This window comes from Zonotrichia leucophrys, chromosome 7, assembly GCF_028769735.1.
Source record: "Zonotrichia leucophrys gambelii isolate GWCS_2022_RI chromosome 7, RI_Zleu_2.0, whole genome shotgun sequence".
NCBI lineage: Eukaryota > Metazoa > Chordata > Aves > Passeriformes > Passerellidae > Zonotrichia > Zonotrichia leucophrys.
The window spans coordinates 35695651-35722654 of record NC_088177.1 but is presented as its reverse complement, the minus strand read 5'-3'; the positions used below and the strand labels follow the sequence as shown (position 1 = coordinate 35722654).

Sequence of the window (27004 nt, the reverse complement as noted above, 5' to 3'; positions counted from 1 at the left end):
GAGGCATAAGTCTAAGGTTTGATGTTTCACAGCCCTGCTGTGAGAAGAGGGGCAGGTATTTTCAAAGTTTGATTTTGCATACTGTAGTGCATCTATTTCAGTTCTTAATATAATCATAGTGAAGGACAAAATTTCTAGCTTTTGAACAAAACACATAGTGCTTCATTCTAACACTGAAAATTCTGGGGTGTGATTGGTGTGAATATGTGAATCAGTGTGAATATGTGAATGTTGCATCAGTGAATATTTTATGTGCAGTGAGCCAGTTTGGGTCATTTTAATGTTTTATGATTTTCTTTTCTTTTTTTTTTTTAATCTGGATATAATATGAAAAAAGGAACAAAAGTGCTGTCCAGGACAGGAGCTGTGTGTAAGACAAACACATGTTCAGAGAACAAGACCTTTTCAGAACTTCCAGAAGTTGCCAGCAAGTGGAGTTGCTAAACTGAATATCCCCTGCATCACAAATCTTTATTATCCAGTGGGTGATTGCTCTGGAAAGTCAATATTAGCAGTAAAAGTCAAACAACAAATTTTTAAGTTCAGTAACATTAACTTTGATTCCTGCGTCAATGCACAGTGAGTGACAGGATTACAGGATATATCCCAGAACCACTGTCATGTTTGCTCCATGATTAACTTAGATACATTCTGTCAGCTCTTCTGATGGGAGTCAATAGCAGCTGACCTCAGTCTCCTGAGCTTTCTGCTCCCTGTGTCCCAGCAGCTCTGCCTCAAAGTGAAGAACAAGCCCTGTCAGAATTAGTGATCTACACTGAAATAATCTCCTAATCACAATATTCAACTCAAGCAGAGAAAATTTAATTTCACAGGTCTTGGTTATCGAGCAAAATTAAGTTAAGCAGTGTCTGCAATAAAACACTGTTACCATTCCTGACTGACAGGGCAGCCCCACTCCATTACCCAGCTGAGTAACCCCACTGATGTCTGTGGGGTGACCAAGGTGACCTACTGACCACAAATAATACAGGTTATAATGCAGGAAGCTGTCTGACACTTAATGGTCCAGGACTTAGCTCTCACTTTCTCATGGCCTTATCAGACAAGATTTTCAGAGTGAAATTTTCCATGCCAGGTGTCTGCCTAAGGCTGAACTTGATGAATTTTGAGGTGAAAGGGCCAGAATGAGAGAATGGATAGAAAAGGTACTTTGCCTGTGTTAGTTTTACTTCTGTTCAAATGAGATGCTCCAGACCCTCCATGCTTTTAAGCAAGGGTTTGAAATTTTGCAGGGCTTAGCCTTGATGTCAAGAATACACATTATGTCATTCATATGAACATTTTCCCAAATTTGGTCACTCAGAAGACCTCTGCCAAGTTGCAGTTTGCACATGTTCATAGTAACCTGTTAGGAATCTGGCAGTTCCTTTTTCTCAACATTAAATATTTTCTGAGCATATTCATCCTCCATTCTGTGGGCCAGGTAGGCATGGCAGGTTCCACATGGAAGTGTCTGCCTTGAGCACCTTGTCCTCCTGCTCTTCTGATTCACTAAACAACAACAAAGCACAGGGAACATGATCTGAACACACAATTCTTTGTCTCTCTGTTTTTTTCATGCTGGACTCAACATAGAACTGGTAATCTCAGGCCCACTGAGAAATGAGAAACTAGAGGTGGTAAGACATGCTTTTCATGCCCCAAAGAACTATGAAACAAGTACAGAACTGTTTCATATTTTAGTTAAGGCCCATATACTATAAATGGATCTAAATTCAGTGAAGTTCCTTCTCATTCTTCAGTTTGCAACTGCATCCCCAGCCAATACAAGTAACACAACCTAGCTTATGTAGTAACACAAGTAACACAACCTTAGCTATGCAAGAGGGCTTAAAATTTTTAATGATAGAAGTGGTCACAGTGTTCTTTCCTGTCTACATTTCAATACTTGGAAATGTAAAGTACACTGCAGAACCTTAAGTATAAAATTGAGACACTAAAATATTAAGATTCAGACAATGAATTGCAAGATGTTTTTCTTTTGTCCTTGAGGGTTTTGAGTCTTCAGGGTGTGATTTTATGACATCTGCAACCTCTTCTCCAGGAAGCTCAAAAAATATTCTCTTTTTAAAAAAATCAAATGCCAGCCAACAATCCTCTATCATCATTTGATCCTAAAGCCAAAAGTTCACAGAAAAACATCAACTATCATGAGATTTGTGATAAAAGTGCAAGATCTGACAATCCTGACAATAATTGATTCAGATTTGAAGAAAGAACCTAAATTCAATTACACTTAGTCCTGAGAGAAATTATTCAGGTACGAGTCTGTTGAATGCATTTATGCCAGTGATAATAATTTATAACTTTACCCTGCCATACAGATAATTGGATTTAATTCCCATAGTACCAGGTTTCTGCTCACACCATCAGAAATGCCTTGGTCCAAAAGGGTACAAAAATATTGACTACAAAGTAGAAAAGCATAAAGAATGCTATAGGACAGTGGGGCACATGAAATCTTGTTTACAGGCATGGAAATAGGACACCTACATTATTCAAGAGTGAAAAATCACTTAAAGCACTGTTTCCAATTTATGCCTCTAAAGTGTTATTACACACCAAAAAGTCCTCATTTCAGCCTATTGTATACATTGTTAAATAAGGTCAATTAAAAAACCCATCAAAATTATTTTTATGCTTAATTGACTGTGGTTTTGATATTCCTTCAACTGTATGAGTCAGTGTTTAGCAGAAGGGACCCTCTTTAATGCTTTCACATGAAATAAGCAGTGATTCAAGTCTACTGTAGTATAAAAAAGCCACTCTGAACTTACATTACCCATAGGGATACCTACATTTAAATGACTCCCTAATTCAACACCACCTATTGTCCTGAAGAAAATACAGGAAGACTGAGTACAAAAGGAAACATTTGTTTGACAAGAGAAAAAAGGTAGGACCAGTTAAAAGTTTCTCAGGTGGTGAGAGTCTGAGCAGATGCATGTGGAGATGAAGGCGTGGGCAGAGTACAGGTGAAGGAGTGGGAAGTTCACAGTCAATGGACTTATCCACACCTGGGAATTACCACATCAGAAATTCACAATTCACACAACCTGTGCTGGGAAGACTGTCAGAAGAAACATGTTCATAGCAGGAAGATCTTTAGAATATTTCCAAAAAAAGAAACAGTGTCATTAAGACCAATTCTTTCTACTAATTTACCCTTTCACCAGTTGTGTCTCAATAGATTAATACAACATGAATCATAGAATAGTTTGGGTTAGAAGGGACTTTTATAGGAGAGAGGCACCCAGAGTCTGTCCACTCTGCATCTCCTTAAAAAGGACATGAATTAAACACTGAACTTTCTAAAAACACATCACAGAACCAATCTGTCTCACAGGAAAACATTAATGAGGCAAATACTTATCATTTACTCTTAACATCTAGAGAACAGCATTGATGCTAGAATAGAAAACTGGTTTTTAAAATAATCTTTTAAAAATGTTAATTTTTAATACATCTGCATTTTTATTCACCAAAACAGAGCTCATTAAAACCAGGTGTGTAGAGCAGGCAAACTCCCTTCTTGTTGAAGAAGAACAGGAGTATAATGCACTGCAATCCCAATTCCTTCATACAGGGAGGCTTTATTTCCCTAAGCCAAATTAGGCTACACAATACCACTAACTGTCTTTTTTTTTACTAATCATCACCTGCATAGGTGAATCAAGGTTAACCACAGCAGGGAACTGTTATGAAATAATTTTTACAGAGGAAATAACTAATTAAGTTTCCCCAGTGGCAAACCAGCATAGCTGCAAGTGTTTGAGCAATTCTGGGAACAACAGCATTATCCACAAACTGAGAGTTAACTATATTTTAGTATATTGCAGAAGCAGGATGTAAAAGAAAAACCTTCATGTACCAGCAGCTATAATGTACATGCTGTAAACTCCATCTTCCATACACATATAAATAAATGTATTCATGTACCTTCTACTTCAGGGGCTCCCCAACATCCTGACACCTCATATATGCAACTTGTTTGTAACATGTAAATCAACAAGCAGAGGCAAAACTTTCAGCTTCTCAGAGTATCTTCTGATCAAGTGTGCTTTCACAAACAGATGCTGCAGAGCATGAAAACAACCATCCTGACTAATTCCATCTCTCTCAGCAGAAACCCTATCTTTAAAAGTCACTCACCACTGAATGGCCTTTGGACTGCAGAAAATGTGAAGTATGCTTTAATTACATCCCCAGTGGCCTCCCATTTGATGTCCTGTCCACTGTATCTCCTCTGGCAAGTCAGCTTATCTCTGGATATTTTTCAATTACACTAAACAGCATTTATTCAGGTCCTCACTGATTCACTGTATCAGTATGTGGCTGTTTTTTCTTTAACAGTTGTCTTAAAAAGTCAAGTCTGCCTCATTAAACAATATAAGATTTCTAGTAACACATAATGATATTGGATACATTAATTAACAGTACATTTAAATGGAATCCTCAGAGGATCATGCTGCTGGCATGTTTGTACTTAAAGTGTTCTTACAAGAGAATTCTTGCTTTCTAACAATACATTCTAGTTGTGATTAAGCACCACTGGAGATGGTGTTGCTATATTTTAGTGTACTGTAACATTCATACATTTCATTCACATTTTATTTCCTCTTTACAACAGTTACTCATATGCATGAAATGAACTGGATAATATCAGCCCAGTGTGATGAAAATGCCTTTTCTCTGTTATCTGAGTTTTCAGAGACAGCCTCTTGCAGCACTCAACAATACACAGCAAAATTCCCTCGTGCACCTCTTACCTCTTTGGTGTGGGTATGGAAGGAGACTGACATGTCCAACAGAAGTTTCCTCTGTTCCACCCTCCGGACAAAGTCCTGAATCCGAACTTCCAGATGCCGGGCTGCTTTATAGATCTCTTCAGGGTCACATTCCCCAGTCTGAGCCAACTGCTCTGCAGCCTCCAAGAGCTTGTCTGCATTGGTGTATGTATTCTACCAGCAAACAAAGCAAGAAACACAGTGTGAGTAATACAACTGGGGCAAATAAACCCCTGAAAGAGGCTGTTTATCCTTAAGACATGAAAGCAAGTGATTACCAGAGTTTTAAAATGATCACAATATTTCTTAGTGGCATTGCCATCTGTGAAAGGAGAACATATAAAGCCAGACTAATGCCTGAGTACACATGAAATTATTTCTTATTTGAAACACACAACTTCAACCCAATCCTGCCAGGCACAGCAATAGGACTTCCCATTTGTTTATTTCCAAGTTCCCTGCAATTTCTCAAAGATAATGGCACGAAGCAAGTGGGACTCACCAGCTCAGAAGGCTGCAGTGCCTCATGTGACCCTCAGCCACCAGCTCACTGCACTGGCCTCCCAACTGCTCTCACATTACAGTGTGTAATCATGGTAGCCAGAGATGTCTCAGCCCCAAGAAATATTTGCCTTTCACTGGCTTTTGTGAGATAGACCATGTCTTCAAGCTCCTTCTATGGTTTTTTCCTCTTGTCTACTGTTCTGGATCCCATTTCCAGATGGACTGAGTCCATGTGATTTGCTTGCAGCTGCCAGTGTGTAATGCTCAGTTCCAGTTTGCCCAGGGCACGTACCTGCCCTGCATTACACAGGAATTTGAACATTGCACTATCCTGAATACATCTACTCCACAGCCTTTATGATATGAGGTGTAGGACTCCTACTTCACAGAGGGAACAGAAGAACCCAGAAGCAAATTAATGTACCTAAGACATACCAGACTGTCAAGTAAGAGAGGGGAAATCCATCCAACTTGCCTCAGGTTTCAAGCTACCTGCCCATCCTTTCTCCTTTTTTTTCACATCTCTGAAAAATACTACTCAACTAATACAGCAGAGAGTCTCATGAAAAGCAGGAGAAATGGAAAGAGAGCGCAGCCATCTTCTCCAGAACCATGGAGCTATGCCTTAGTCAGCTTAGGGAAACTAAACAGAGCCAGTCCCTGCTGTCATATAAAAGCTTTCTTCACTCAAGATGAGGCCAACAGCCCTTTGGTATTCAACACTTAACAAAAATAAGGAGAGACAAAGATATTAGCTTCAGGGTGTTTCCATTACTGGGCTAGATCTTTGGAGCTGCTTGGCATTGGCTTGAGACTGCTCTGACAGGGAAATTTAACCTCTGCTTCAATAGTAGAATTGTAGCACCTTCCTTAAACTGAGTCAAAATCCTCCTCAGTTTAAAAATGCACAACTTGATGCATATACACAAAATACCTCTAAAACTGTAGACACACATGTATTTCTGAGCATTACACGAACACTGTCAAAAATAAAAGCCATGGATCAAGCCACCTTGTTCCTACTTAGATAATGTCCTGCTGCAGTCAACAGTTATTGTTTGAGAAAATGTTCAGTACAGAGATGGAGCACTGACCTCTGAGTGTTTAATGGAGGAAAATATTTCCAGTTATAAAAAAGCAAAAAGAAAACATCTCATTCACTGTTCATTTTCTGAGGGCTGACTATAAATATCTGATATTTGCATTTCTTCTTTTGGACTGTGAAGAACATACTTGAGACAGTTTTGCTACCAATAGTAAATTTTTATTCCCTCACTTTCAGACTACTGCTGTAATGGTTAGGCTGTTAACAGCAGCAAAATTTTATGTTTTAATAATCATTTTTTGGAAACCTCTTTAGCTGAGAGTTTGTAAAAAATGTTCCATTTAATGAGATCTGAACTAGGGTCCAGTTTCACTTAACAGTATCCTTTCTGAATGATCCCCTTCCAATAGTATTTGGAGCAGATGCCAAAGCTAGCACAATTTTTTCAAAGTCTAGTCCACACCAGTGTTTTTCACACATTACCACTACAACAACTCACACACCAGTCCAGCTCCCTGAGCACAAGACTGTTCCTGCCTTTATATGTATTATTTTGTGTACTTGTAAGTGCCTTCCCTCTCTCCTTGTGGCACAGATTTGGGACACAAAACAGTTTTGTTGAAATACAGTGTGAACACAGATTTGCTGCGTTTGACCCTGAGACATTTAGGTCCATCTCTGCTGAAAGCCACACAGTTTTACTGACTCCAACATGTGCTATGTTGAATTACCTGTAAATGAGATGAGTTCACAGATACAATGACCAGATGTAAACACACCTGTGAAAGTGTGTAGGCTGGACCCTAGACTTTGGGGGAGAAAGAATGCAGACTGGCCTCAACAGAGGCTCTGGTCTCACTGCACAGACAAAAAAAGATTTCGCAGCCCCTTTGCATTGCACAAGGTTCTCCAAAGGCAAAGGGGATTTTCTGCAGGGAAGCTGATGGGGTGTGGAAGGAGCCACTCAGTGTCTTCCCTGGGCTGTGACAGGCACTGCCAGCACACAGGGATGCTTCACTGAAGAATGCATACCTAATTTTGGATATGTTTGCATAAATGTGTCATGCACAAAAGGCTTGAACACAGTGCATTTTGAGTATGGAGACATTTTTCTTCACCTCTTTTTCTATCTTTGTCCACCGAGGTCACAGGTAAGTGTCTGGATTTTAAAACAGGTGCAGTTTATGATAGGAGAAACAACTAATGATTATATTCCTGCCATTCTAGAAGGAAGGCCTGGTGCTGAGAGATTTCCATCTCACTGTTGCAGATTTAAGAGATTTAGATACATTTCAGATAAGCAGCCACATTTGGGAGCTATCCACCCTCGCCTTGAACTCCTGAGCTTTGTGTGCTCATGAAAGGACTGTCCTCCCCTGTCAGCTGTCGAGATGTACACACAGCACAGGCCAAATAAGCCAGAGGTTACTCATTTGCTGAGGGCTTGCTCTACTTCTCTTCTGTTTGTTTGCTTAAAGTGCACATAAATCATACCAGATCTTGTTACACATATCAAATATTTTCATGTACATCTATTGCTCCACAGGCATTGAACCAAAGTGCTGTTGAAGCCGAGAACTTCATTCTGGTTGGTGCTACAATGCTGCACTGCTTCCCTGCTCCTACATTTTCATCCTGAGCTTGCTCTCTTGTTAATAAGCTCTTTGGGGTACAGACCCTTATTATATTTATTTGTTTGAAGCACTTTCTACTTTTTTGGTGTGACATAACCCTGGATCAGGCAGGGTGAGAATCTAAGAGAGAATCAAGTTCTACAATGAAGAAAAGCATGAAATGCCTCCTTGTCCCACCATCCCTGTCCAAAAGAGGTTAGCTCAGATTCCCAGTCCGGAGATCTGGCAGGAAAAAAAATTCCATGAGTTATAAAATTGTATGCCTTCTGAAGTTTTAGGGCTGTGTGGCAATTTTTCTTAATATTGTCTTAACTCATGAGAGAACTGTCATGTGCAAACCCTTGAAATTCTTGGTGAACTGGTGACTGGCATTCCACACTTCTGCATCATTTCATGCACAAAACCAACTTCCACCTTATATCTCTTAATAATATTTGTAGACCAATCTTTGCATAATGACCTATTTCAATCATGAAACCTGAAAACACAAGGAAACATCTATCTATCTATCTATCTATCTATCTATCTATCTATCTATCTATCTATCTATCTATCTATCTATCTATCTCTTTGTGAACTTCCTCACATTTTTAAGGTATCAATCAGTTTAGCACAGCATTTTGGTTTTGGCCTATGTGCATTTACAGAAAATTATTCCATGTAGTTTTTATCTACTGCTAGGAACTGCACATGTAAGTAGTTTATTGCTGCATGTTTTAAGGCTGATTACATTGAAAATAGCTGTGTCTAGTGATACTCTAGGGTAAAGTTCATGTCCTTAATCTGGACAACTTTTTTCCAGAACAATCTGCCCCTGCACACTCTTTTACAGCTGTTTATTTTATTTGAGGGATTTTCATGGTAACTGTCTCCAAGTTCTCCAAAGTGTAGTGAGCCATTCCCACCAGCTGGAGAAAGATGTTTGTTGTAAACATCAGGAGAAACATGGAGGGGGGAACAGGGCAGGTGATATCAGGTACATGATCATATTAAACACAAACTACATACCCCAGACCTCACTTCCCAAGTAGATGTTGAGATAAGGGGGGTGAGGTAGCACTAGTCTGCATTGACCAAGTTCTGGGGCTGTGCAAGGCAGTTCCAGGCACAGTTCCTTGTATTGATTCAGAGAGCTTTGTCACCTGGGTTTTACCATGAAAAAGGCATGGAAGAGAAGGCATCTCTGGAGGCCAGGAAGTACCAACTAGAGAGAGAAAGAGGACTAGCTTAGACCTGATATTCTTGACTAAAGACTAGTGATGTGAATCCCTCATGATGCCTGCAGGCTGAAGTTTAGGAGACTTATTAGGCTTTCTCTGATGTGATATCTCCCTTATGTTCTTTAGAGTCATGACTCTCCAGTACCAAAGATGAAATGTCTGTATCAGCACTCCTGCTGGGAACTTAAGACCAAGTTCAAAGCCTGATGCATCTCTTACTGAAAACAGTAAAAAGGATTTTACTGACTTCAGGGAGAACTGGGTCAGCCTTCTAACCATCTCCCCAAGATCACAGGAGAGGAAAAATGGCAAAGGGCTAAAAATAGAACTCTGGAGGACTGGTACCTGTTCTGTGCATAGACAGCAAGTAGAATTCCTGCCCAAAAAAACTACTGCACGATCCACTGTGGCAAAACTGTAATTACAGAGCTGATTCTGCAGTTCTTGTCAAGCCTTATAAACTATTGTTATCCTCAATTATAAAGCTCAGTTACTGCTCTCAGATTCTTTGCTCAAGCTACTTCATTAAAATTAGCTCCAGTATTTGTTGAGGTTAAGTGATCTCACAGTCAGGTCTTTGTGAACAATTATATCTTTAGTAACTTGATATTCTAAAGCTAAAATAAGTGACCACAATGAAACATTTCTTTGATAAATAAATCTGGGGTTTAACAAAGCATCCATCTTTGTCAAAATCCCTCCTCCCTTAAGAAGGGCAAAGGCTAAGTGCATGTGATGATCTAATATAAGTTGTGATTTTATTCCATTTGAATTGCACATAATCAAATCAAGACTTACATTCTTACTTGTACTCTGTGGTCGTAATTCAAACCAGACTTACCAGGAATTACAGTTACAGAAGTTACAGGCAGAATATCTCTCTGAGGTAATGCAGCCACTCAGTCTGTCAGTTCAAGATCGGTCCCCACTATAAACTAGAATGGAAACTTCTTCAGACCTTTTAAAAAAATATCCAGGCTAATGAAATTTCCATCAGCACCTTCCTCTTCAGACTGTTCTTCCTTGAACATGGCAATTCATCTTTAGTTTTCCTTGTCATAATTTCACCCTAGTTCTCCTTGCACTGATATCATGCTGATACTAATGACTACTTTACACCTCCAGTAATGCCATTATGTCAGTGAATTGTATAAAATATTGTGTATAATATATTGTTTACACATATGTTTAAAATATAAACATATGGCATTTTTCAGTATTTATTAGATATTAAATATTCCCAGGAATGACAAGGTGGATATAACCCAGAATCCTCACTGACCATTGTGAAGGACCAGATATTTTTCTGTGTATTGTTACTTCTATTTATGATTTTCCCTCAGGGTTTACATACAAACCAAGATGAATTTATTATTTGACTTTAAAAGGGTGACACACATTACATCAACTGCTGAAATGCCAGACAAATTGATTAAAAGCTACCTCATACCTTCAAACCAATAAATAAGCAAGATTAGAATTAATAGCTGGGAATACATTAGCTTAAAGAATTCCTCTTTGTGCTATTTCATAGTGAGTGCTTACTTTAGATTAAAAAAAAAATTGTTGGTTATGCTGTATTTCATCCCACCAATTGTTCATCTCAATCAGTAGCGCCCTCATACATCAAGTAGAAAACACTCCCATTACCACAATCATGCTAATTAACTCCAGTGTGATCACAACCATTATTTAATGAAATGCCAGTGAAATATATAGTGAAACAATGTTTTAAATTACATTTAAAATCACACATCTCATCCAATATTAATAAGTATATAAAGACACATAGATGCACGTCTGCGTGTACATAGTACAAGTACACAAAGAACAAAAGCTTGCTTGGCAAAGGTCTCCACTTCTCAACCATTTCAGTGTCCTCCTGAGACCAAGGGAAGTGGACATCTGGGAAAGCAAATTACACGTAGGTACATTTTATGCTTGTAAGTATATTTCAGTTTTTATTTCCTGCCACCTTACCGGTCTTCTGGTAAAAGCATATCCAAACAGAATATTAAAGTGAGATGATGAAATACTGCTGTTCCAACATTTTATGGTCTTTACAAGGATCTATAAGAATTAGGGAAGATATCTGAAATTGATGATTATTGGCTACGTTTTATTCTAGTATTCTATCCTTGGTAATACACATGAGAATAGCTTGGTCCTTTAACTTGGGAACACCCTTGTACAGAAATAGGACTGTGAAAGTGAGCAGAAGAAAGGAAAGAAGGACAGTGAAAACAACAAAACAGTAGTTGTGGTGCCAAACATGAAACCCAACTCCTACTGCTTGGTGTTATCCAGCACTGTGAGTGTACCACTAAAACAGAATTATCACTGCCCAATTTCATAACTGAGTAACTTGCAGAGTGTACAACTGAGAGCTGCTCAAGCGACTGAATGGTAACTGAGCCTTTCAAATTCAGCAAAAAGGAGGAAAGAGTTTTCTTTTGTGGAAATGACAAGGGAGCACAAGGAGGCAGACTGACAGGAGTGAAATGAAGCTCCTTTTGAAAAATTCTTAAATGATTAATATCATCAGAAAACCCAGGTGGTTCACAGCAAAGCTCCACAACTTCTTTATGATAGGGGCAAAAGGGAAGGCAGGTGGAGAAATAAACATGGAGCAGCTCCAAGGTGAGCAGCAATCCAGGAGGGCATGGTATTGTTTTCTGTCCCAAAAGCTCAGATCACATCTTTCCTGAGCCCTACAGACATGAGTGCAACCATGACAGCTTTATCAAGTCTGGTTGGTCTCTGGAATTGAAATAACTCCAGGCATTCTGGGTTTAATATCATGCTCATGGTTTGGAGATTTCAAAGACGCTGCAACAACAGTAATAAAAGACTTTGGGCTGTCAGCAGCACTGGGAAAAGCTAGCACCAAATACAACTGGCATCATGGTTGCCTTGAAAACAAAAGCAGAAATAAACTTGTGAGAATGTGAATTCTGTGCCTATATTTTTATAAAACCCACTTTGAATAAGACAGCAAAGCATTTCCTCTCCATTTCTTCCACAACCACTGCCCTGACTCAGCTATGCTCTTATTTCCGTTAATGTGAAGATAGGTTATAACACCTTTCCTGAAGCCCACTTGGAGTGGCATAGAACTTGTCACAGAATGAGATAATGTTTAACAAAGAAAATTTGGCAAAACTTTAACCCACATTCTCCTGATCTTTCAGCTTAAGAATTCATACACAGCTGAATGCTGAGCACAAAGCAGTGCTGCATATAAATCACATAACAATCATTCTTTTTGTCTGGAAAAATATGACAAAAACACAACACAGGCTGCTGCAAAAAGGTAAGTGTACTACTAATACATCACAGGAGCTCCAGATTTGCAGCAAACTCTTTTTTTTTTTTTTTGCCAAAAGTGAACGGCCACCTCTGAAAAGCAAACTGATTGTTGGCAGAAAAAATACAGAGGAAGATACGCCACATCATTTAGCACGGTCAGTGCACTGCTGCTACCTGAGGAAGGATGCAGAGATTTAATTAAATTCTTGCTGCTGCTCCTTTGAAATCCAGGTTTCCTCCCTGACAGGCTGCATTGCATCAGCTCCTGTGCACAAGCCCAGGTGGGAGTGGTGCAGGAAATGCTCTCAGTGAGAGCATCAATCTTGTGGTGCCATCTCCTAGCACTGTCTATGCTCCCTTGAGATTCAGAGGGAACCCCTTGGTTCTCCTGGGTCCCTCCAATTTGTCCTGTTAAATTTAACTTCTAGCGAAGAATCACTTTAAAATTCATCACTTAAAAAAAAAAAAATCAATTTCTTTCTAGAATAAACCTCACAATTCAATACATTGCCTGCCAGAAACAAACACACAGTTAGAATAAAACACCAACACTTCTGTTCACAATTTGGGTATTTCCATTTGGCAAAAGGAAGTTTCTCAACATACTCTGCCAACAAGAAACACATCACCTGCCCACCACTCAGATAACATCCATCCCCATCCCCCTGCTCTCTGGACCTCATATAACTGCATGGAGAATGCCCCTCTGCTATCTACAATAATAAAACCGTCTCCCCCAGCTTCAATTAAAATTGAAGTAACTTTTTCCTTCACCTCCTTGTTCTAGCTGAGCAACTTTAGGAGCAGGTCAGCAAGAGAGTCCCTTTGGATTCAGAATCTCTTCCCTGTCAACATTAATTCGTCTCTCTGTCATGGTTTACACATTGGAATTTGTTTCAAATGAGTAGAAACCATTCTCTGAATCCCATTAGATTTATAAACCAATTTTTCACCACCGTTACTTCCCTGACATGTGAACTGCCTGTATGGCTTGCCCATCAAATTAGTTCTTCAGAGGTGCCACCAAAGCAGGATGGACTAAAGGCTTTGTCTTCCCTAAAACTTCAAAATATTAAAATCTCCCGTAACACCTAGGAAGTATTGCCTACTTATATTGAGGAAAAATTGAAGGAGGTTTCAGTACCCTAGAAGTAACAGACCTTTTAATTTATTTTATACCAGACTTATTCCTATACTTCAGAAAAGTTCCAGACAGGAACTAACATTTTTCATGTTGGCCAGAAAGCACTCATATGGGGTGCACTATAAAAATGTGTTCTACTGTGTGAATGAAATTCAGTTCAGCTTATCCATAAGCAAAACAAAGATTTAGAAAGATATCAAGGTTTTATTTCTGGCTCTTATTAGGGGGCCACACATGATCTGAGATAAATATATCTTAATAATGACTTACAGTGAGAGATCTGGTACAGAGGCATTCCCACCAGAAACTTTCATGCTATAAAACATACTGGTTTCTGGCAAGTAGTAGATCTCCATGAATATTGCAGGCATATGAGATACTGCTCATATATAGTCAACATCTGCCATATTCTTTACTATTAAAAAAATCCTGACAGCTTTCAAGTGTATTCTTTATTTAGTGCTGCTGAGTCCTTCCTTCTCCCTATCCAATCCCCTTCAAAAATCCCAAATCATCCCCCAAAGGATAAGACTGGCCATGACATGAGACAAAAACAAAGATCAGAGAAATTCTCTTTGAGTTGTCTTTTGATCTCTCTCTGCCTGCTGTACCTTTGCCAAACCCCACCCTGGAGGCATGTCCAGCAGGTCCAAACAGCAAGTCTCATTTCTCCCAGCATTCTCATCCCAAAATAATCTCCTTTTTTCACATCCTGATGTTAGCACACAAATCGGATTCTGCTCTGTGCTCTTTTTTTTTTTTTCCTGTCCCACATTTACATGTGCCTATTAAAAAAACCTAAATTTGAATGGTTAAATGACCTAGTGACCCAATTCCCCACCCCAAGGGGGAGCACACTCATGACTGGCATTTCAGCGTGGCTGCACAGCCCTGGCCGTGCTCTGGGGCTGCTTCTCTCCTCTTTGGTTTCCAGTGCACGACAGAGCAGTGAAGCCTGAGCAGAGCCCAGCACTCAGTGTGCACTGAGGGGCTGTGCTGTGGCACAGATAAAGCTGTGAATCCTTTGGGAAGGAGCCTGGAACAGGGAGGAGCAGCTCTCCCCCTTGAGTCAGAAAAGGTTATTATTTTCCAAAGGACAAATGGTCTGAATGCATTCCTGACTAGGTAGTATTTATCTGAGCCACTTTTTTTTGGTGGGAACAAACACCTACCTTTGGGTTTTAAGAGGTTTCAATTAGGTCTATTTTAAGCCTAAAACAAACCCAAGAAGGTCTATTTTAAGCCTGAAACAAATCCCAAAAACCACCTTTGATTTTTATAAGATGTTTCAATTAGGTTTATTTTAAGCCTAAAACAAACCCAAGAAGATAACCGAAAATAAGACTCAGATGGTACCAGACCCTTCCCCACTGTGGAGCACTGCAGGTTTCCAGTCCTTCCTGCACTCAACTTTGATATGTGGGCATTGACAAATCCAAGCTCTGGCTGTCAACATAAATCTTGGCAGCTGGCAAAATAACCAGGAGCCAGAAGCCAAAGCCCAGTGCTCTCTGCCATCTCTCCTCCCCAAGCAGGAACACCCTTCATTCCACCCCACAGTGCACTCACTGCAGCTGACACATTCAACACCAAGGCTGCACATCCCATTCCCTGGTCCTGAGGAGTCACAGCCACCCTTTTACACTGTGCACTTCTGAACTGAGCCTTGACATTACTCCAGAGAAGGCAACAGCAGGCTCAGAATTCTGCTTGCTGCAAAGCTGGGGATTTCACCAATGTCACAAAGACTCACCTATGTTGCACAGAAAAAAAAAAATAGCACTGACAAAATCTCATGAATTGGAAAAAACAGCCTGGTAAAAATGAGAGTTGTATATTAACAGCAGCCATTGCTATTGTTCTGGAGCACGCAGTGGTTTCCATTCTATCAGCTGCATACTAAAACAGGCAGTCATGCTAAACTAACACGTGTGCACATGCTCACTGACAGTTCAGAGACACCTCTTGTCTCAGTTCCTGACTTCTTGCAAATTCTGCAATTTCTTTCTCTCCAAACAAGCTTCATTTCAAACACAGAGGCAGGAGAAGGCTGATTCTGCCTGCTTTTCTCATGTCAACCATAGAATTTCTCTCCCCAGCTCAGGAAAGCAGGAGAGAGCTCTGTGTTTCTGCATTTGGTGGTGCTCTGAACCAGACACTAAACAAAGGTGCCTGAATGCCTCACACCAGAAGCCTTTTCCACAGTGACACAAAGCAGTGCTTCCTTGGGATTTGGTTATGCAAAACCAGACCTCACAGACCACAGCTATGGAGGGCAATATTAATGGCTGGGTTACAAGCACTGAATCAACAAGTGAATTATTTATATGCACATTAGGATTTTTTTGTCCCTATTCACAAATGTAATTCCAAAAGTACTCTGCAAATCCACTGAGGTTGCTCTGTCTTTATACAGGGGAAATTGAGACCTGAACACTGCCACAGGAAAGTAAATTTTAAAAATAGGTTTATATACAATAAAAAGATGTTTAAATACTTTCAATCTATATGTAATCAGTATAAAACCTCTGCAATAGTGTCATTATGCAGGTCTAGTTTTTAGACAATTCAAACACCTCATGAGCGACTAAGAGAACATCCTTCATCTGGACAATTAGGGATCCATGATAGGGAAATAAGAGAGGCACAATCTCACTGCAAGCAGCTTCTCTGAAGTGTAGAGCCATCAGAATGGAGTCCCCACTCTTCAGAACAAGTTAATTATAAACAATGTATCTGAAATTGGAAGTGTGACTGTGTTCTAAATCTGGCGCAGCAGAGTGATCAATGGAACACAGTCTATTTCCTGAAAATTTGCACAATGATAACAAATACTTAAAATCTGTCCTTGAAAATTGTTTTGCTCTGTTACTGCATACAAATCCCCGATATTGGATTAATCTACATCAAATTTCCTCTTTACCAGTGCCTGCAAAGCAGCATATTTGTGATTGGCAGCAATGTCATAACTGGTTGTGCCATTCTCCTAAAGCTATCACTGGCTGGCCCAGAGGCAGCAGCACAGCCTGGGGCAGCTCCTTCTACTGCACTAGAACAGAATCACAAAGTAAAAATGCTGATACAATTCACAGTGTCACTCCTGTCCCCCTGAGCCTTCCCATTATCAATAGCTGCAAGAAATTGAAGAGTACCAGTCCACCATCATTACAAATGACACTTGGACATTGCTGCAATTAATCTTCTGGAATCGATCAGGTACAGTTTGATAACCCACTGACCTGCCAATAAGAAGAGCACAGAGAAAAATGACCAGAAAGTTTTAAAAGCCTTTAGATGATGATGGTTTTCATCAACACAGACAGGTCAGACAGAACAGCAGTGGTTTTTTTGAGTGGGTTTATTTCACCGAAATTGTCAGAGCTTTTGTTTCAGCTCTAGGTTTATTCAGTTGATACATCAGTACCATATTGAATATATTTACAGCACTTGTTTTATATAAGTATAGCATATCAGTGCTATAATTTTCCAGTCATCTCTTTAAGAACTTTTGAGCCTTAAAAAAAACAAATTCCAGGATTTATCTTCTTTGGAAACATTGCCTGTCTTCTGATTAAAAAAAGAAATTAATTCAAAAATTTCAGAATTCACCACACAAAAGAAATTCTGTTTTCCAGAACCTACAGAATTAAAAATATATATTTCTTAAATAGCTTCATTGTCTCCCTTTCTGCCATGGGAACAGCATTATGCATTTACAGGGAATTAAGGGATGATATTTTAAAGACACAAAAATAAACCTACCCAAATAAACCAATGATAGGAAGCTAGCTCCTGGCAATTGTAAAAAAATGCACTTTGTTGCCAAGACTTAAGATTTTATAGGGAGCATTTAGATTGTGAATCATGCTGCAGGAGGTTTAATGAAAAGATCCAGCTGTCAAGTGATTTTGGAAGAGAAGAAATAGGAAAGAAAATCGCCTTGAGCTGGAGGAGAAATACACTGAAATGCAAACTCAGAGACATGGCATAATAGATACAGCCCATCACACAACTGCCAGGAAGATCTCTATGTCATTATAGGGCCTGCCTAAAAAGAGATTCCCCACTACCAATAGATCATGGAGTACCACTGGCCACCAATTCAACTCCATTGCTTCCACAAGATTTGCCAGGCTGCTGCTACCGGAGTCTCCATGGGACTGAGATCCACAGTGTGCTCTGAGGAGTCCTTCCTTCACACCTCCTCAGGGAAAACACATCTCACACGCCCTGCTATGACTTAGGTGTGGCAGTCCAGTCCCCACAGCCTCACATCTGAGCCAGGCAATCTGCCCAACCCTTCCCATCCCTTCTGGCTCCTGGCCCAGGCTGTGCAGACCCATTTCAGTTCTGCTCTTGCACTGCAGATTGGTCCTGAGTCACCCAGAGGCTTCATGCTCAGAGTGGTACCACAGCTCCCATGATAAACTATCCAGCCCCTGGGGATGCTGTTAGAAGCCTCTGGATCCAGCAGGGCCAGGTAACCTCCACAGACAGCCCTTGTATTGGCAGTTCCACTGCTCTCTGCTGTCTATGCCTGCCAGATGCAGCCAGAAGGAGAAACCAAGAGCTCTGGAGCTCCTGCACCATGGTACAAAGGTCTGTGTAATCTGCTGCCAGTGGACATTTTTTCCTCTTTGTCTAGAAGTGAATACATTTACATAAATTAAGTGAACAGGAAAATGAAGATTATAGCTTCAGAACTTGCTAATGGCCTTGTAAAGGATGATGAAAATAAGAGTAGGAATAATTTTTTGTTGCCTGTCTCATGCTTTTGTTATTTTAAAAAAGATTTGGTATTACTGAAAGTACAGTTATTGCCAACTTTGAGCATATTTCTCACCAGGTTTAATTGTCTGCTTCTCCCTCTTTTGGCTTAATATTTCATCCTTCATAGGATTTTAGTCACTCAACCCAAAGGGAAAAACCCAGTATGCCCAGCAGGCTACTCCTTTCAACAACCAGACAGGTTATAAATTCGTAAAAATTGAAACAAAATAAAAATTTAAAAACCCACCCTAGGACAATGCTTCCTAAGTGCTCATTATCAACATGGACTCTTAATTTATTCCTAGCTGTTTTACATCAGTACTGAACTTCATGCCAAACTTTAGAACAACGACATCCAACAGAGCTGGAATTTGTATGGGAAAGCACTGGGTTTTTATCCTGAAGGCCAAACAAGTAGCTGTTTGCTATTCAGCTTTGGCCTGACTATTCCATTACCACACATAGTTTTAAAGGAGTTTAAGTAAAACTACGTGGGACTGAGAGGTCACAGAATACTATTTTTACCTGCAAAATTTCTTACTGGATCCTCTGGATATTTCACATGACAACATAACTGTATTTTTTCAACATATTTGCACCTAAAATTCTGTTTATCTGCAAGGGCTTTTAAAAAACTCTGAACTGCCAGTATTTTAGGAACAGCACAGTGAAGGAAGGGAATACTCTAGAAAAGAGTATTGGAGAACAAATTGTTTGTTAGATGAAGAACATCATCAGAGCTTTGATTTCTTATAGCTGATTCAGGCCTTTGGCTTTCAAGGTCTCTGCCAAAAGCCTTCACTTGTAGAAAATACATTTACCTCCCTGAGATGAATAAAAGGAAGAACTGAATCTTAAAGGAGCTGTGCATGTACACAAAGGTTAATTTTGATGGCACAAAGCCAGTGTTCAGGTGTTTAATCATCATCTTCCAAAGCTGTCTTGGAGGAAGACAAGCACAGACACCCAAGAACAGGAACACTGAATGGTTTCCCAAATGCCAGAGTGCAAAGTCCAGCATTTTTCTCACATTTTGTCTGGCTCTTCTTCTTTGCAATAATTCAAGAGTCTGCTGCACTGCATTTATGCCTAGGCAAAATGGATCTCATAAATTTTCAAAGTCAGGAATAGAGGATCCAGCCTTGTACCTACCTCAAATCTGTGCTAGACACAAGGCCTGAACCAAGAGCTTCTGCACTGGACAAACCCCATGAACTCTGATGGCCACACTCAGCCTCTAGTCAACCTTCTTGCTGTGTTTGATAATTTTGAGCCAAGGCTGTTCAGAACATGTGCTTTGTTGTGATATTTCACCTTGTAAACATCAGTGCCTTTGGATTACCATGAAAAACACACCAACTATCGCATGTAAACACACACACAGAGGTACTAAATGCAAACCCAGTTGTAGCTGTGAGCTTAATGTGGCCCAAGAGCTTTGAGAACAGCTCCAAAGATCTGAGAGCAGCTTATCCCACAAACACAGATGACAAGCATCACCTTGACTTAAACCATGGACCGCCCAGCTTCGCATTTAAAAAAAAAAATATTAGGGGGGTTGTTTTTCTGGGTGACCTTGAACATCGTGGGTTTTGGCAGGGGTGGGAGAACACCATGGGACGGGGAGTGAGCCAGCTTCCACTTCTGTTTCATTTCACTGCGAGACAGTGTTTGGTTAGCTTGGATGAGAAACAGCGGCTCTGTTTGCCATTAGGCTCCAGGCTCTGCAGCGCATTGCGAGTGCCATCTGCAGGTGGAGATCCGCACTGGCTCCCGGCCGGAACGGGGATAAACCCGAGCCACAGGGAATCCCAACTGCACCTCTGAGGGAAAAGCTCCTAAAGGCAGAGAGGCTACAGAAATGCTCCTTTCAGACTGTTCACAAAACCACTCAGACCTGTGGCAGAGGAATGCCAGGGATTGTCAGAGCAGCTTCCCATGGCATTTCCTAATTCTGAGCAGCACGATGGCAGCAAGGCTCTCTGTGAGCAGGGGAGGATGCTCAGAAGGCACCTGAACCTCTGATTGCCAGGACTGCCGGAAGAGAGGAAAAGGACAATGGGGACAGGATAAACGCTTCCAACACGTGCAGTTCAGCTACATAGTGCTGAAATGTTGGGAGACTTTTCCAGCTGGAAGGCATGCTGTTCTCAGGATAAAATCACTGAATAAGGAAAAGTTGCAGAGCCTAAAAGGAAATTATCTCTTGATTTGCAACCCTAACTGGCTGGACTACAGTTATCTGATTTGCAAACAATAATTCCAGCCAAGCAAGGAGGCCATCACTGGAACACTGTAGCTACATCCAGAGCCATATTCCTTTGGTGATGTCTTGATAATGCCTGGCTACAAAACCTCAGTGCATGGCAGGCAGTGTGCTGTGCCCAGGCTGGCACTTTCACAGAGGCAGCCTGCAAACAGAACCAGCACTGACTGAGAAACAGTTACAGGTATGCACAAGATAACAACCTCCCTCCCAGGAGCTCAGGCTTTTTAATCCAAATTCAAACATTTGCCATCTGTGCATTCCATGTAGTATAAATACAGTCAGAAAAATTGCCAGAGCTTTGTCTAAACAGCAGTTATGAGAGAAAGAGACCCCAAATTACATTTCCTATTGCCCACAACACAGTGCTGTAAAATCACTGACATTTTCTGAGCACAGCTGTATGCAGGAATGTGATCTATTTGGGCCATGCCTGATTGAATCATTACATCCAGATTTATCAATCTGCAGTTTCTAATCAGACATAGAGGGAGCATGTTCCACCTCTCAATCTAGTGCCATGGCAGGTCAGTCAATCACAGCATTTCTCAGCACTGCAATGCCAGACACAAGACTCTGGTTTACACACAGCAAGGCAAAACTAGGAATGTTTTGCCCCCTGTTAAAAATGTCAAGAAGATTCCTGAAAATTGCTTCTAATCTGACCTTTGCAAATGCCCTCCTGAAACACCAAGAGATAAGAACAAATATGTCAGAGCCAAAGAAAGTGGATTTTTGAGAATAAATTTATACTGTATGGCAGGCTAAGCACTTTTATCAGAGAACTGCCAATAGAAAATTCTATTCCTTATATTGTCAAAATCACCAAGTGTGTTAGGACAACACTTTATATATATTTTATTTTTTTTAAAGAAAAGCAATCATAACCATTTTTATTACTATTAAAGCTAGTAATTAACATCATGATGAGGGGAATAGGCAGATCAACAGCTTTTTTAGGGTGGTGGCTGCTTTAGTACATGGTTATATTGGGAAAAAGTCCTGCCAGTTATTCACCCTAGCTATGGAAAAGATGTCTGCTAGCTTGAGAAAAATAACAAATATTTAAAGTTAGAATTAATTTCCAACCAACTGTAAAGTGTTAAACATCAAGAAAGGAGTTGGGAAGAATAAAAATTGGTCATAATCCAAGTAGAGAGGAAATTGATTCCCAGCTGTAAAATCAACCCCACTAGAAGCTTCTGCAATAGAATTCCAGGTGTGATAAATTTATGGACTCTCCTCTTACCCTCACTATTACTCTGTCCAAAGCAGAGAGTGTTGAATTCTCAAGTCCTTGAGCTCAGATAAAGCCTGAGATTCCTTTCACTTCCCCTCACTGTGTGTCCCCATGTCCATTTGCCAGCACCACATTCCTGTGTCACACTGCAGACAGGCCTCATAAATTAGCAATGATATCCTCATGTGAATGCACCAGAGCAAAGTGTTCCTGTCAAAGCTGTTGGGAAGGGACCAGGTTCAACTTGTGTCAATTATTTGTAATTAGGATGCACCATAAACTTCATGTTCACAACAGTCCAGGCAGAGCAATGGGCTGCTCAGTGATTCTACCCATCAGCTGTAAATGAGTCTGATTCAGAGGAACCCAAGAGGTTCTATAACTTCAGAAATTACACTTTTTTCTTTCCTCTGCATCCCCCTTTGAGACACCCACCTACACTTGAGCACATGTGGTCACCCAGTGAACAAGATTGATTTGCTCTGAATTTGACCTTGGGAAGTGAAAGGAAATGTGTCTGAAATCATGCTCAGAGAGATGTGCTGAAGTGGTAGAGAAGGAGGCCTAACAGGGAGGTTAGAAAACTCTTCAGCAAAGTAATTATATTCTGACTTACCCTAGCACCTACAGGTGCCAACTGCACACTGTAAGGTTCCTCAGCCCTGATGAGGGGATGGATCTCCCAATTCCATCATCCCATGGAGCAAGCCTTAATGAGCTGCTGCTGTTTCCATGTGCAGACAATTCCATGGCTTGCTCTCACCTCTACTATCAGGACTCTGTAATTTTTCTGTCTCTTCTCACCTGTTCTTAATTTGTTTCCTACATCTCTAGTTAAGAAGTACTCAGAGAGGAGGTAGAAAAACATACTATGATCCAGAAAATGTGAGATGTAATGGGAATTATGAAGATAATGTATCAGAGGAGGGGGATTTATAAAATAGTAATGACACAAAAGACATCAAATCATCACCTCGTTTCAGCTCCTGTACATTACATGATCCTAATTTTCATTTGCTAGCCTAGTAACAGCTGACTTGAGCACTCATTCTGGAAAGAACCCTAATATTGATTTTAGGATGAAAACTAACAGTAACTTGTGCTTCTGGATGAGGCCTTGCAGAACCATGCTTTGCAACCTCCAGCCTAAAATCCATTTTAGTAAATTTGCAGAAATTTAAGTTTTTAGAAATTCAAGCCTATTACCAGAAATCCTAATTCCACAGGTGGTTCCATGAAATTTTAGAAACCCAGTGCAGAGCTGCTGCTTTCAGGCTGTGAGATTTGTGAAAGGTATTTAAGGATTTCCCATCACAGCTGAATGGTAACACTGAAATTCATTAGCAAGGCAAGCAATGGGATGTTCCATCAAGAGCTGAACACCTAATGAAAAGAAGGATGTTGGTAATTTAAATTTCCAACAACATAGATAGGAATTGGGATTGGTGAATAAGAATATTAGCAGAATTAAATATGTTGAACATGGTTGAGAGGCACATAGGAGAAAACAAGACAACATTCTACAGATATTTCAGGATTGTTAATTCATCCAGTTTCTTGGGATTTATCCCCTTAGGGGAGATAAATAAGACTACAGGGATAAAAACAAGGGAATAATAATAATAAAGAAGGAGAATGACAGAAATATAATTGCAATATAAGGGAAAGGAGAAAAAAAATCTCGTCAGTAGCTGCCATCAGGCAGTGAAATATTTTCCCTGAGGAAACAGTGAAAGAGGTATGTCCCTATTACTGGAAATATCTTGAACTAAACTAGGCCAGCACATGGGAACACATGGGAAATGTTTTGCAGAAAACCAAAACTAAATTCTAGTAAATTTTTATCTTATGCCACATTGAAACATTTGAGCAATAACCTGCCCTGTGTGTATCAGGGGGACAAAGCATCTGATACATTCTGCTTTACATGGATCAATCAGGAATTTATCCAAAACACCCAAAGGAGAAGTACCTTTACAGATTATCAGTTACAGATAATAGATGTTTCAAATCTACCCCAAATAGGTGTAACATGATCTGACAGTCAGAGCTGAGACTGGGTGATTTCTGACCATGGATACTTAGGGGAAAAAAAATCTACTGAATCCATGGAAGAACTTACAAAAGGTCCTCTTTCTTTTAAATTCTATAAATAAGGACAGGATGTATGTTTATTCATCTACTATGATTCCACTTTGAGGAATAGTTGTAAGATTTTAGCTTCATACCAAATTCCTGGAAAAATCTTGTTTACAGTGTTCTAGGAGGAAAATTAATAATAATAACAATAATAATTTCTACCTGTAATGATTGCCTCTTAGTCCAAACGAAAAAATCCCTTCCACACAATGCACTGAAGGATGGGAAGGGTACTTGCCCTTACTGCAAACTCTGGTGTTTCCCCTGCTAATTGACAGCCGCTCCCCTGCTTATGCTCAAGGCCCTCAGTCTCCACCCAGGAGTTAGGATTGATTTTTCCATCACTCTCACTCATAACCATTCTCCTCTATGTCCCAACAGAAAGTGCTACTTTCCTGTAAGCTGCTTGTGATTTCTCATGGCCTTTGAGACCTTTCATGACCCAGTGTGATGATTTTCTGATTGTAAGTCCTGCAGTGTGCATGCTGACTTCCAGACCTTGGAGACAGGACCCTGGGCAGCTCCAAACCATTGGAGAGAGCAGCAGAAGTGTGTATCACCAAAACAGTGACAGCTTTTTCTGAATATGCAAAAGGGGCAACAAAAATCAAGCCAGCAGAGGTGTCTGGTTCAGACTCTTACCTGTGCTACCTCCTCAAAATCATCATGTCTCTTCTGCAGTGCTCGTGCTCTGTGTAGAGACTTCCCCACTCCTGTGTGTTTGCTCAGAAACGCTTCCCCGTGGTTTTCAATCCAGTCCAGGACCTGCCAGAAAAGAAGAACATCCAGTTACCTCTCCTGCCTCAGCAGCACAGAGAAACCCTGTGAGGGAGAGGACGGAAGAGCTGCAGAGGAATGCCTTGTGCTTGCTATGGGTGAGCACAAGCAGCTCTGTCAAAATCCATTCTAACTGGAGAGAAGATAAATGTTCATGGATGCTACTGCTAAATTAGGTTTATTGAATTTTTGTTATTCAATTTATTTTGAGGTCTAGCTTAGTTATTGGAGTCTGGCAGATATTAAATATTTACTTTCACATAGATGACTTTTGGGGAAAGGGAATCAGAAATCTGGAATCTTTTACAAGAAATACCCTCCTCTGATGAGCTTGTGTAAACTGCAAGACAGCAACCGCTGATTTCACATCTCAGTGTGAAACTCATTCCTGAGTTGTCCCAGGAAATTGGCAAAAGACCAGATGTTGTTATGAGGCTCTGATAACCTGATAGGCCTAATTAACAAAAGAAGCCTCAGCATTTACTGAGATGCTAATAAAGATAATTTTTTTTTTGTATATAATGCACTTGGACCTAATAAACTCACAATAATCTGCAAGCATAGAGAAATATCGCATTTTTGTTTCCATCATAAAAGACAAGAAAGCTGGCTCTTTAAAAAGCTGAGATATGGAATAACAGAGTGAATAAAGAAACAACATAAATATAAATCTGTGTGGACACAAAGCACTTAATCTGCCGTGCAAACAATGAGAAATATTAAGCAGTCAGTCTGTGGCAAATGCAGGAAGAACTCTGAAAGGTCCCAGTCAAAGCTGAAATCACCAGAATTGTAAACATGTATGTGTCAGCATATTTGGAGAAACTCTCCCTTACCCTGAAGAAACGAAAAGTCTTTAGAACTAGAATAACTGTGTAATAATTCAAGATAAACATTTAACATTTTAATTGAGAGCACAGACTGTGTAATTTACTCTACTGCCAAAAATTAACATCCTGAGATACAGGTAGACATTAAAGTTACAGTGACTTAGTTGAAATAATTTAATTATCCCTTAAAAACTTAAGAAGCTTGAAGATGCCATTAAAACTGCAGTTAGGAGTGTTTTCTAAATTAAATCTTCAGATTTCCTAATTGTGCTTTATTGCCAAGCTGTATTTTATTCTAGCTAGGAAAGGACTGTAACTCATGAGTCCTTTGGAATGAAAAGAACTATTCTGTTCTGTTAAAAGCTGTTTCTGTTCACTGGGGTAGCTATAGCATGTTAATATCTCCTTTTTTAAAATTATTTTTATTTCACTAGTTTAAGATCAACATTGATGGAAACATTATTTTCTATTACGATGTGCATGTCCTGTCTCCTTATCTCCTCAAGGGCACAATTACACACCCAACAAAATAAGCAGCAAACCCAGGTCATGGAGAAAATGAAATAAAACTCAGTACAGCTACAGCAGGCTGACTGTGCCAGCTATTACAGTCATTATATGGCTGGCTAAGCACAAGATTCAAAATGCTACCTGGAGGAAGAATAGCCCTAACTGTCCCTGTAGAATGATCTGTGTAACTGTTAAAATCATAATAGTGGCAATTCAGATGGGTTTCATTTGAGCAGAGCATTGGGAAGGAGGAATTTGAAGAGAGCCACTTCCAGAGCCCTTTCCACACTCTTTTTTGCTGAGGATCAAACTCTACCTACAGCACAACTAAACTGGGAAAGCAAATCCTGCCCAGGCAAGATCAGGGAAAAACACACTTGAGAGTCGACTGGCAGGGAATGATGATAGTTTGTATGGGATACCCTAGGAAAACATGGGAAGAAAGGGATGGAAGAATGGTTTGAGAAGGAAGAGGTTGAAGAAGCAATCAGGCAATAATTTAGCCAAGTTCTGGGATGATAATTGCTCTTCCTCTAGGCTAATTTGTATGATGGGAATATGGCAAGATGATTACATTAGTGAAGTTAAGGTCAAGTCTTTTAAAAACTTTTTAAAAGTTAATTTAATTTTTAAATAATAAAATCAACAGGGCTCTATTTTAAAAGGAAAAACAGACATTTCAAGGCAGCACTTTGAAAATGAAGTCTCTTTCTGTAGGTATCTTTCCTAATCAGAAAATGTGAAAATTAAGAAACATCTCATAACTTTATCCAATTTAAGTCAAAATCTCCTTGGGAACCAATTCTTT

The 27004-nt window shown here is 40.0% G+C and overlaps 1 protein-coding gene across 11 annotated transcripts in view; it reads right to left on the bottom strand.

The window, feature by feature from the left end:
• KALRN (kalirin RhoGEF kinase) overlaps window positions 1-27004 on the bottom strand; it is a 464736-nt gene that overhangs the window by 189960 nt on the left and 247772 nt on the right. For all 11 annotated transcript variants that reach the window (XR_010440959.1, XR_010440958.1, XM_064717937.1 and 8 more), the window contains exons 11-12: window positions 24722-24844; window positions 4791-4982 (exon numbers count right to left, since the gene is read on the bottom strand). Coding sequence is in view for 9 of the 11 variants with exons in the window: in XM_064717937.1 (XP_064574007.1) it covers window positions 4791-4982; window positions 24722-24844 (315 nt within the window). In the remaining 2 variants the exon portion in view is untranslated. The remainder of the gene's footprint in view (window positions 1-4790; window positions 4983-24721; window positions 24845-27004) is intronic.